The 12,385-nt window shown below is 56.4% G+C and overlaps 1 protein-coding gene across 4 annotated transcripts in view; it reads left to right on the top strand.

Annotated features, from left to right (window-relative positions):
• The window catches only part of PRDM15 (PR/SET domain 15), a 61,718-nt gene extending 49,605 nt beyond the window's left edge, over nt 1–12,113 (top strand). For 3 of the 4 annotated variants that reach the window (XM_037043007.1, XM_037043009.1, XM_037043006.1), the window contains 6 exons: nt 1,211–1,342; nt 2,424–2,507; nt 2,876–3,051; nt 6,694–6,774; nt 8,260–8,469; nt 9,383–12,113. In XM_037043007.1, the coding sequence (XP_036898902.1) occupies nt 1,211–1,342; nt 2,424–2,507; nt 2,876–3,051; nt 6,694–6,774; nt 8,260–8,469; nt 9,383–9,862 (1,163 nt within the window). In that variant the 3' untranslated portion in view covers nt 9,863–12,113. The remainder of the gene's footprint in view (nt 1–1,210; nt 1,343–2,423; nt 2,508–2,875; nt 3,052–6,693; nt 6,775–8,259; nt 8,470–9,382) is intronic. The other variant, XM_037043008.1, reaches the window with a different exon arrangement.
• Nucleotides 12,114–12,385: the final 272 nt, after the last annotated feature.

Below are 12,385 nucleotides of genomic sequence, written 5' to 3'. Positions count from 1 at the left end.
TGAACGGCTGCCCCCTGTTCCAGAGGGGCCCTGCCCGCCGCCCTGTGCTCCTCGCGCCGACCCTGCCTGTGTGGCACTGCCTGCCTAGTTGGTGTCCCGGGCTCAGACCCCCAGCACCTCATTCACCCTGAACCGGGGGGTCCCTTCTCTGCTGGCCTAAGTCAGGTGGTAGCTTATGTCACCGCCTTCAGCAAAGGTCGACTTCGTGAGGTTAAACTAAGGGTGGGTTGAAAGTTCGGGCTGAGACTGTAAAGCTAGAACGTCAGCGGCTTTATTCCTGATCTGCATTACTGTTACAACACCAGTGTCTACAGGAAACTCCAGGAGGCTCATACCGCCCTTTCCTAATGACCTGACTGCGTCACGACCACACTGTAGGCACGTTTACCAACAGCTCTCGTTGTCTTGAGCGCTGACTGCCAGGGTGGGGTGGGCACTGCTGAGATGAGCTGTCCAGATGCTGACAGTAAATTTTAAGCACCTTCAATGGTGCGACTGCCTGTCCCTCTTGGTGGGTGAGCCTTCCCGAGAGGGACCACTAGCTCTGTCCTTCCCCTTCACCCTTTCTGCAATCACTGAGGCCTGTGTGTGCAGCACTGTGGCAGGGAGGGCGGCCCTGAGGTCAGGCACTGCACAGGGGTCCTGGGACACAGGCACTGCACAGGGACCCTGAGCACTGGCACTGTGGGTGGGGGTCTTGAGCTCTGGCACTGTGGGTGGGGGTCCTTGGTGCTGGCACTGTGGGGGAGGGTCCTGGGCGCTGGCACTGTGGGGGAGGGTCCTGGGCGCTGGCACTGTGTCCCAGGACCCCTGTGCAGTGCCTGACCTCAGGGCCGCCCTCCCTGCCACAGTGCTGNCACTGTGGGGGGTCCTGGGTGCTGGCATGGGGGGGGTCCTGAGCGCTGGCACTGTGGGGGGTCCTGGGCGCTGGCACTGTGTGGGGGTCCTGGGCGCTGGCACTGTGGGGGGGTCCTTGGCGCTGGCACTGTGGGTGGGGGTCCTTGGCGCTGGCACTGTGGGGAGGGTCCTGGGCACTGGCACTGTGGGGGGGTCCTGGGCGCTGGCACTGTGGGGAGGGTCCTGGGCACTGGCACTGTGGGGGGGTGGTCCTGGGCTTGGGTGCTGTGGGGGGTGGTCCTGGGCTTGGGTGCTGTGGGGGGTCTGTGGTGCAGGTCAGCCATGGCAGGCGGCCACCTGCTTGTGTCCGCAGGCATGAAGACCAAGCATGCGCTGCGCCACCACATGAAGCTGCACAAGGGCATCAAGGAGTACGAGTGCAAGGAGTGCCACCGCAAGTTCGCGCAGAAGGTCAACATGCTCAAGCACTACAAGCGGCACACGGGTGAGTCCGGCCAGAGTGCACGTGTGCGGCAACCGCCGTGCCTCATGGTGAAACAACCCCAATAAGAACGCCTCACGGCTTCTCACTTTCTTTAGCTCCCCTTAAATCTGGGTTCCAGCGAGCTCAGAACTCCAGGAGGCGTGGGTAAGCAGCTGACGTCAGGGAAACTTCCAGTCCCTGCTGGCACCTTGTCACTTGCGTCATTGCACATACACGCTGGAGCCGGCCACTGCCTACTCGCCAGCGCAAGTTTGGCGACACCTGCCAGTTCTGCAGGGCCCTTGCCCCTCTCAGCCATTGCTCTGTGGGAGTGTGTGCCCCGGAAGTGATCACACAGGGGTCCAGAGGTGTAAACAAGCTGATGTCAGATCCTGGGACGTCTTAAGTGTCTGTCATTAGGGCAATGGCTAAGAAAGAATGTGCCCATTAAAAGTGATGAGATGCGGTTAGTCTGCACAGCGGTCATGACACAGCGGGAGGAAAAGCAGCCTGTGCAAGGTCAAGTACTCGCCCATTGTTCATAAACCACTTACACGTGGGTAATTTTGTGCGTAAGAGGGAGTTAAGATAGACGTGAGAACAGGAGGAGGCTTGCCTGCCGGGGATTTTTCCGGAGAGTGCCATATCTGGCGGGAGCCTCTGCCTTGGTTCCACGTGCTCACCAGGTTGCAGGCAAGTGGGATGATCGGCCCAGACTGAGGGACCAGTGGAAGCTCTGGGGTCTAGGTCGGAGCTGATGGGAACCCCAACAGTACCCACCCGAGTTCCACAAACGTGGCATCTGCCTTCCCTTGTCGTGAACTTGTGCAGAATGAAGCTCATTCGGAGTGTCTGGCGGTTCCGTACGTACCTGGCCAAAACTCAGCTGCCACCTTTCTGAGGAAGGGACCTTGCCGCCGCCCCCAGAGGGCAGCCTTTCCAAGCCTCAGTTTTCCGATAACTAGAAGTGAGCGATCACTGCCCGTGACCCTTGGCAATCCACCTTCCCCCGCAGCCTCTCCAAAATGCCAGGGACCAGACACCTGCCATGCCTAGTTACAGCCCGTGAAACCCCCAAAAGTGAGTGTGCCTTTTCCCGCAGGAATTAAGGACTTCATGTGTGAGTTGTGCGGGAAGACTTTCAGTGAGAGGAACACGATGGAGACCCACAAGCTCATCCACACAGGTGAGTGGGTGCAGCCAGAGGGAGTCCCGGCGGGCGGAGGGGATGGCTCTGTGACCCCGTAATGTGTCCGGCTGTTGGGGGATGTCTGGTGCCATCCTGCCTCAGTGGTAGCCCACTGCCCCCTAGGCATCAGCCTGATACAACCTCCAGGTATCAGGTCTGGGACTTCCAAACACTGGCACAGTGACACAGCTCCACACGCAGGGAGGGAGGAGACCAGTCATCCTGGCCTTGGGCTGACCTGGGGGGCCATCTCTGCAGCATGTGTGGGGGAAGCACCCTCCCCACTTGTCCTGCCTCGGGACAGCCTCGCTCATGGCCTGTGCCTGTCTTTTCCTCCTCGTGTGTGTGTGCGTGTCCTTGTGAAGTGGGCAAGCAGTGGACGTGCTCCGTGTGTGACAAGAAATACGTCACCGAGTACATGCTGCAGAAGCACGTGCAGCTCACCCACGACAAGGTGGAGGCACAGAGCTGCCAGCTCTGCGGGACCAAAGTGTCCACCAGGGCCTCCATGAGCAGACACATGCGGCGCAAGCACCCGGAGGTGAGCGTGCTTCTCCCCGCCCCTGCCCCTGCCCCACACTGGCCTGGCCCCTCTGCCCTCTGCCCCTGCCGCCCCGAGACTCCGCCACCCGGCTCGTGGACCTGTGTCCCTTCGCAGACCCAGAACTCCTGGAGACAGGGCCTGGGTCTCATGTTCCCTCTGACCGCAGGGCCCGCACGTAGGAGGGAGGCACTGAACGAGTGAGCGGAAGAGCCTCGCCTGGCGTTTGCTAAGGCTGTAAATTAATTTTCCCCGGAGTTACTGCAAGACAGAAGTCCAGCCCTGCCCTGTTTCCCCCGTTCTTCCCTCTGGAGAGACGAATAAAATGTGCAGAACAGGGAGTGTCCAGGTGGTGTTGGGGGCCGATCACAGGGTGGCATTGTGGACCCAGAGGGAGAAACTGTAGAGGCGAGAAGACCTGGCTTGCCTGGAAGCTCGTACTAAAAGAAGGTCCAGGACATTAAATAATTCATTCTGCTTTAAAGAGAAGCAAACTGAAAAATAAAACTAGCAGGACACGCAGGTAAACAGCTCTCAGATCACAGAAAGGGAAAGAGTCTCCATGCATAAAAGCAACAAAGGACCTCGCAAACAAAAACATCAGTAGATTTGACTGCATAAACAACACCACACTTGGAACCGATGTAGCTAAAAGAACACGCAGAGGGCAGACTGGGAAACATGGGTGATGTCACTGCTGCTCACAGGCACCGCCTTTACTGGCAGAGAGGGCAGCTTTTGGTGAGAAGACCGCTTGAAATGCCGTGTGTACACTAGGGGCAGTTTGTGAGGGAACGCGCGTGGGGAAGGAGCAGGAAGGAGCACTTGTCCTCATTGAACCCCACAGATGCAGGCGCTGCTGACGTAGCAGGTGCTGTCCCCACCCATCAGGGAGGGTTTAGATTTGAAGTGGCCCTGCGGCTGCACAAGCCAGGCCCTCTGCGGTGGGGGCACTCTGTGGTGGGTGTCCTCTGGAGGCAGCGTGACGGGTTCCCACTACGTGAGCAATGATTCTCTTGGCACCTCCATGCCACGCACGAGGAGCGGGTTAAATCAGTGTCAGCTTGGCGACACGCTGGACTCTGTAGAGAGAATTCTAAATAAAGTTGCGGAACGGGTATTGCAGCAAAAGCAGGATGCGCTGAGCGAGTGTGCACAGCGTGCCTCTTCGGTCGCCCGTGTGTCTGCAACGCTCACCTTGACCGTGAGTGAGACCACGGGCAAGGGCAGGAAGGAAACAGCGGCACAGGGCGGTTTTCTCCCGCTGGCGAGGTTACGGTCATGCTCTACTCTGTGCGGATATTGTCCTCTGATGGACGTTAGTCACTTCTGCCCTTACAGGAGCACAGTCTGCCCTTTGGGGGGGGGGGGTACGTGCAGTGTCCTTGGCGCCCACGCCGGCATGGCAGGGGGGGTCACCAGCTCTCTAGTCCTTGGAGGTGCCCGCATCCTCTGGTGTGGAGCTGGGCTTCCCTCAGAGCTCCCCGTGCTTTCACCCAGAAAAACAGTCCCAAGCAGGACCCTGAAGTGCCAGCACTCAGGGTGGCACAGGGTGGAGGGCTCCAAGCAGGCGCTGCGGACGCCCCCAGTGGTATCCCAGGAGCCGAGTCGGAACCCTTCTGTGGGTCTCTGTTGTTCCAGGTGTCACAAGCGTGTGCAAGTCCGAGTTTGCGACTGGCTGGGCGCTGCTGGGTGGAGAGAGGCCTGGCACACACAGAGGGGCTCAGCAGGGGTCTCTGTCTGCCGAGTCCTTCAGTGGGGGTAATGATCGCTTCCAAACTGATCACTCCGCAAGGCCACCTTTTGGGGCCGCATCTCCCCATCACCCACTTCTCGCTGGGCAGACCTGGCTTCTGGAAGGGGACGCCAGGCAGATGAGGAAGGAGAAAGAACGCGCCTCGGTGACTCTTCCGTCGTCAGCTCCGTCCTCGGCCTCTTTGGTCTCAAGCCGGTAGCCCGTCCTCTCTGGGCTCATCTTTTGGGTCGTTTGGCGGTCCTTTCATTCTATATTGGTTCAGACAAACGCATCGTCAACGCCCACTAGTGGTGAGCGCTGCGGGGCCAGCCAACCAGGGCGAGCCCCGCCCTCCTGGAGGTGCCAGTCTTGGGTGGGAGCAGAGGGAACAAGGAAGTAAGCAAGCCGTTAAGTAATTACAGGTGATGGGGGAGGAGGCGACACCTGATGGAGAATAAGGCAGGCAGATGGAGGGGCGGGCAGGGACCTGGGGGAGGGGTGCTCAGCTGTGGTGTGAGGCCAGCTGGGTGCTGGTGTTGGTGGGCCTCACAGCCGGTCCCAGGACTGTGCCCCGGCTCGGGGCTGCGGGCACTCGCTGGGGGCCGACTCAGGTTTAGGTGCTGGGCGTGTGCGACTTCCACGTGTTCGGGATCTTTCAGAGTTGATGCCGTGTGACGGCTTCACCCTGGGATCGTTCTGGTATGAGTGAAGGTTACATTTTAAAAACTAAGGCATGCAAAAACAGTTTCCGTTTATGGTCTTACCTCCTAAGAAGAGTAAAGCCAGTGAATGCTTCTGTGGTTGCTGCTCTGTGGCATCAGTTTCTGGACTGTGTGACTAGGACCCTGATGATGGTGACAACGATGATGATGAAGCTGGTAGATGCGGTTGTGGTGGTGGTCGTGGTGGTGGTCGTGGTGGTAGTGGCAGTGGTAGGAACCACATCTGGCTGCTTTTACTCAGTCTCACAGCACCCCAGTCACACTAGGGTCCTCGGTGCCACCATCGGCATTCCGGTCCACCTGAAACGTGCCCACCCCTTTGTTCGCTGTCCTGTCAGAGGCAGCGCCAGCCTGTCACCCCAAAGCTGTGCTTCTCCGTTGTCTTTTTATGCAAGCCACACCCACAGTGTGGAGTCCTTAATTTTCCATCTTTGCTTTAGTTGGGCAGAAATGTAGATACCTGCAAAGCTGTTTGGAGGAGACTTACAGGCAGACCGCCGAAGTTCTCCCCAGTCTCGTGTAGTTTCCACAGCCCGTTTCCCCTTTTAGCAGCTCACCTTCATTGTGCCTCTTCGGAGGGTTCATTCTCCCTCTGCTCGCATGTTCCATGGCCTCCTGTATGACTTGATTCACTTAACTAATCACAGTAGCAGGGACGAGAATCAGGGCAGGACTCGGTGACCAGCGGGAGGGACGTGTGGGCATATGGGTGGGAGCAATCACAGTGTGCCGTCTGCACCCTCAGGGCCGGGCAGTGTGGCTCCCGGAGGGAAGGTTGGGGAGAAAGTACCCACCCATGGGGCAAATTGAAGAGTAAAGTGTTTAAGGTGTAAACATCTCATTGTTGGTGATTCCTTGTGGGACACAGATTTGAAACCACAAGATTCACTGAAATTTTACTGACTGAAAACACAGTATGGGCAGTAAAAGGGAGCAAATACAGTGTGCCCCTCTCGGGCATTGGTGGGTGGGCATGAAGTGAGGCTTAGACAGTTTCAGGGAACACCCTCCACATGCAAGAGCATCGCAGATGTGCGCAATGAGGGCCCGTGGTGGGAGCGGAGAGTGGGATTCTGGAAGCGAGGTCCCAAGGTCAGTCCCAAGTGGAACCGGTTTGGAAACATGGGATGCCCATGAGGGACTATGGAGAATCGTCCCAGCTCACCGCCCCGCACTCTCCCACAGGTCCTGGCCGTGAGGATTGACGACCTGGACCACCTCCCAGAGACCACCACCATCGATGCCTCCTCCATCGGCATTGTGCAGGTGAGCACAGAGTGGCCCTGCGAGGTGGTGTCCCCTGGGACTTCCAGCTACGCAGGTACTGGCAGGGCAGGGCCCCCAGGAGTTAGGGGGGCCTCAGGCACACTTTGGGAAGGCCCTTGGTCCGTGCCTGTGGTCTCGCTTTTGTCTCACACTCTGTCTTTTTGGCCCGTCTCCTCCCCAAGAGCCTTGTAGTTTCTGTAACCTTCTAGAACTTTAAGGAATCAGCTCCTGTGATATGGAGGCTGTAAGTTTGAAACATGCAGGCTGGACACCCAGGCAAGAGTCGATGTTGCAACTCAAGCCTGAAGGCCGACAGAGACAGTTCCCTCTTCCTCCAGGGACCACAGTCTATTCTTGTAAGGCCTGTGCCTGATTGGACAGGCCCACCCTGGATGTAGCGGGCATATGCTTTACCCAGTGTCCACCGATTTAAACGTTAATCTCATCCACAGAACACCTTCACAGCCCCATCTGGACTGCAGTTTCACCAGACAAGCGGCACTGTGGCCCAGCCGAGCTGACCCTGGAAGTTAACTATTGCTGATGGTTTCCAGAGAAACTTGGCTTGATTAGATTGACGAGAAAACTCACTTTCAATATAATAGATGAACTTACTTTTTTAAAGGGACTTTCAGTCAACATCCTTATAAAAATTTCCTTTTACTATAAAGAGAGTGTGTTTCACTTGGAGTTATTTTGAGATCACGTGAAACCTCTTTCTCTTGAAATGGTGTTTGCAGTGTGGTGCTCAGGCACTGGCTTGGGCTGTGTGGGCACCACAAGACCAGCGGTGCCCTGGAGGCCACAGCAGCCCTGATGCGGGCGATGACCATGCCTGGCGGGCGTCCTCTGGGTCTCTCTGCCACTGCACCGGACCAAGTCCCGTGGTGTGGCGCCAGAGGTCCAGGAGGGGGCTGGATGGCCAGAGTGGAGTGCAATGCTGGCCACCACTGCCTAGTGGCTGCTGTGACCCTGAGTGAGCCCTGTGTGGGTCACAAGACTGGCCACAGTTCCCCAGCTCCCAGAGGAATGTGGGTGACACCACCTGGGCCCTATTTGCTGTCCCCAAAGGAGATAACAGTCCAATTCTTGTGGTCAAATGCATTTTGATCCAAGATTGATTCAGGGGGTGAGAGCCTGACATGGAGACATTTTCAGCCTCAGGCCGAGCTTGTCAGAGTTGAAATGGTGGCTTAAATTTTTTTTTTAATTTGTGTTTATATTTTAGCACAAAATACAGCTTTTAAAAATATGACTAGTAGGTAATTTGCTCCATTTAACAAAAACTCCTGAAACTACATCAGTCTTTAGAAATGCAACCAAGCAGATAAGCTGTGGTCACTCAGTTTCCTGTGGCAGCTCAGTGACCCAAGAGCCTCGCTGCTGACCCCGGAGCATGTCCGGGGCCCATGCTGGGACCAGAACTGTCACCATGGGGTCATGACCCCACTGACCTGAATGTTGCCGACACTTCTTTCCCTGCAGCCTGAACTGGGTCTGGAGCAGGAGGGCCTGGCAGAAGGGAAGCCAGTGAAGGCCACCAGGAGGGGTCACAAGAGGAAGCAGAAGCCAGAGGAGGAGGCGGGGCCACCAGTGCCCGAGGACGCGGCCTTCAGCGAGTACTCAGAGAAGGAGCCCGCATTCACGGGCGGCGTGGGTGACGAGACCGACTCCGCGGTACAGAGCATCCAGCAGGTCACTGCTTCCTGCGCTGGAGTCAGGGCCCCGTTGCTGGGGGGTGGGAGGGCCCGCGGGTGCCGCTTATCCCCCGTCTGACATGCCTGCGGGTGCCGCCAGCACACATCCTGTTGTCCACCTAAGCATCCTCGGGGGGACCTAGAAATTGCACCTGTCACGGGGAATGACAGCATGACCTTCTGGGTGTTGAGGAGAGCTGGCCACTCTAGCTGGGAACCGGGAGATCGTCACTGGCCTAAGTGTGTCCCTTTGTGGTGGGCGTGGTCCCCTTGCATCTGCTGACCAGTCAGGGTCAGCGGGCCTGTGAACTGAAGCAGCCGTCTGGGGAAGGGTCAGAGGAAGGGGAGGACACGTGGCCTTCCAGTCTGCTTCCCCTGATGGAATCTTCCGTTGGCTCAGCCGCCATCGCTCTGGTTCAGGGCCCCGAAATTGTTCATCGGTGTGTGTCTGATGCTGCCCAGACATCCGTGTTGACTCGCCCTTCCGTCCTGTGTGTGAGGAAGAAACCCGCTTTCTTCCTGGTGCACCAGCGGTTGGCGCTGCAGTTGTTCATCGGCCTTGCAGCTTTCCAGGCTTGTCACTGGCCAGCGTCACTTCAGAGGAGTGAGAGTACAACGAAGATGACGCTCTCTGTCTTTGTCGTTGTGGCTTTCCTCTGACCCCCTCTAGCCAGTGAAACAGTTTGTTTCTTGGTCCTACCCAGTGGCCTCTGTGATCACATCTGTATCTTGTTTCTGTTTTCACTGGAGTTGCTGTTTCAGGACAAAATTAACGTGATTTAATCGTTCGCTCAAAGGGGCTTTGCCCCTCCCCTTAGGCCGTGTGATTACTCAGCGTGATAGCACCGCCCGTGCTATCTCTGTTTCACAGCGTCTGTTCCACTGTTTTACATTGTCTCTGACTCTTCCAGGTGGTGGTGACTCTCGGTGACCCAAACGTGACCACTCCATCCAGCTCAGTTGGCTTGACCAACATCACCATGACGCCCATCACCACGGCAGCCGGGACCCAGTTCACCAACCTCCAGCCGGTGGCTGTTGGACACCTTACCACCCCAGAACGTCAGCTGCAGCTGGACAACTCGATCCTGACCGTGACCTTCGATACGGTCAGTGGCTCCGCCATGTTGCACAACCGACAGAACGACATCCAGCTGCACCCCCAGCCAGAAACTCCGAACCCGCAGTCCGTGGCCCACTTCATCAACCTGACCACCCTGGTCAACTCCATCACGCCCCTGGGGAACCAGCTCAGCGACCAGCACCCACTCACGTGGCGGGCGGTGCCCCAGACCGACGTGCTGCCGGCCCCGCAGCCACAGGCTGCCCCCGCGCCGGCAGCGCAGCCCCAGGTGCAGGCTGAGCAGCAGCAGCAGATGTACAGCTACTGAGGCACCTGGCAGAGGACTCGCAGAGGGAACCTCAGGCAGGTCCTCGTGTCCTGGTTGAGATGTGTTTGCTGGACACCAAACAAAGAGAAAAATCATACGTTGCAATGTAGGTGAGGTGGACTTAGTTTTTGCAGAATTATCTCCAAATCCCCCAGCAACTGTGATGGTCTGCCAGCCTGACTCAGGAAGCGAGCCCTAGCAGGCTGGCCGTAGGTGCCAGCAGGTGGCAGTCACTGGCTCAGCCAGGCCACTTGTTGGCCGGGGCTGTGCCCTGCCCTGCCCCTCGCATTCCCCAACCAGACTGGGTCTGGCATGCACGGGCTTGGGGAAGTGAAACTTCGAGAGAAGCAGGAGCATCAGATGTGAGCACTGTGCTGTCAGGAGCTCAGTTACCTGTCAGAACGCAGACAGTCTTCCATGTGGCACGCCAGCTACGGTGACAGGCGGCTCTCTCCTCGGGATGGCTTCTGCAAGGGAGCCGGCAGAAGTTCAAGCCACGCTGCGTCCCTTCTTCCACACCCAAGTTGAGTGGGCTTTGTTTCACAACTCTGGGGGGAAACCAGGGGTGAGCAGATGGCTGTGAGAGCCGGCAGCCCTCCACTGCCCTCGGGCTCATCACAGGCGAGGGGCACAGGAGTCGCTGACTCGGGCGTAAAGGTGTCTTAGGAATTTAATTCATGAATTGATTTTCAGGACCGTTTTTTCACTTTTTAAGGAACTTTATTTCGAGCACATGTTAGTGTATTCGAGACTCCGTAGTGGCCATGTCGTCTCTACGTTTGAACGTGCTGAAGTCATTTGCACTGTAGGACTGGCAGTCCGTGTTCATCCCACACAACGCCCCGGAGCGCAGGGGCCCACCGTTGTGTGCGGCAGGATGGCGCCGTGCTGTCTCTGCTCCGTGGCACCTTTGGCGTGGACGCCCTGCCGCCGCGTGTGCTCGTCGTGACCAAGACTCCGCCAAAGTCCTCTGAGCTGAAGAACAGGGAGGAAATTCACCCTTCTTTCTGGTTCAGCTTTAATCCCAAAGGTCGGCGTGGCTGCAGAGCTCTGTTCCATGGCTGCTGAGTAAGCTGGGGGAGCCTTGCTTCCTGAACCGCGGTGGAGCCGCTGTGTCCCGCGGGCAGTGACGCCAGGGGGGCTCATTCACCTGGAGGCGCGTCGGTACCCCTGTGAGTGTGCGGAGGGGCAGCCAGCCCGCTCCCCTGGGGACGCCGCTGCCATGTGCGCATGTGTGCGTGTGTGTGTGCATGTGGCCGAAACACACAGCAGCCAGCCGCCTGCTGTGCAGCTGGGAACACAGAGAGAAGTGTGATTTTTTCCACTCCCCTGATGTTTTTTATAACGATGTCCAAAATGAAATGATAAATTTGCCTTATTTTATCCTTGATTGCTCTTTGTCCCAGACCCCGCACGACATGGGAGGCCATCTTGAAGAAACACTGCGTACAAGTCAGTAGTGGGTGAACGAGGCCGGAGTTGCCTGACATTGCCAGCGAGGCTAAGGACGATTTGTTACACAAAAGAATTTTCTCAGCACTTCACTTTGTTCCAGCGGGGAAGATTTGAAGGCAGGGCTAGGATGTGTTTGTGCAATACACGCCTTCGTGAACTGAGGAGACCCCTCCCCCCGGCGGCCCGGGAGGGGGCATCCGAGTTCCTGTCACTCACACGGCTCAGTCACACACTCACGGTCTCACCTCGGATGAACTAATTGTGGGACATTGTTTGACTTTTTAATTTATGATAATTATTTTTATGTTATTTATGTATATAATTAACTGCTTTTTACATGATAGATTCATCAAAGGGATTTTGGTGAGGGGTGATAGATTTTCTAAAATATTGTCTCCATTCTCCAACTGTATGGAGTCCAGGTGTCCATGGAATCGTCCAGAATGCCAGGGTTCCTGAGGGTTTTTTTTTTTAATCACTGACAATTTCTTTTTTGCATTTGCAGAGAAGAAAGGGCGGATGACCAACTAAAAAACCCCAAACATGATTGATTAAACACCCGTTATCATTTATTTTTATTCTTCTTCCCTATGAAATAAGGCCTTTTAAATCACAGTTTTATTTTTTTAAAGAAGTTGTTTTCATGCCGAGAGTAAGAATACATCAAATGTTTTTAAGGAACCTAATTTAGGTTATGTGGCCCAGTGAACGACCACTGTTTATTTAAATAACGAATGCATAAGAATCCTCCTTGTTACAATAAGTGAGAACTCCAAATAAAAATGAAATTTACTCCTGATTTCCCGTGGATGTGTCTGGGCTTCATGGGGTGACTGTGTTGGGCAAAGTGGGTTCAGCCTGTTGTCTGCAGGTGCTGCTCTGAAGGTGCCTTTGAGAACCCGGGGAGCAAGAAGGCCGTGTCCTGCTCAGCCACGTGTCCTGCTCAGCCACGTGTCCTGCTCAGCCACGTGTCATTGCCTCTGGGTTCTTCCGAGCCTCTGTCCCTGTTTGCTGATGGAAATGTTGAAGTTTTTAACTGAGCCCAGGTGCGCAGCTGTGTCCATGAGA

Source organism: Sturnira hondurensis, unplaced genomic scaffold, assembly GCF_014824575.4.
Source record: "Sturnira hondurensis isolate 20B ecotype Veracruz unplaced genomic scaffold, ASM1482457v3 Scaffold0003874, whole genome shotgun sequence".
Classification (NCBI taxonomy): domain Eukaryota; kingdom Metazoa; phylum Chordata; class Mammalia; order Chiroptera; family Phyllostomidae; genus Sturnira; species Sturnira hondurensis.
The sequence above is the reverse complement of the archived record's forward strand: the minus strand, read 5'-3'. Positions and strand labels throughout refer to the sequence as shown.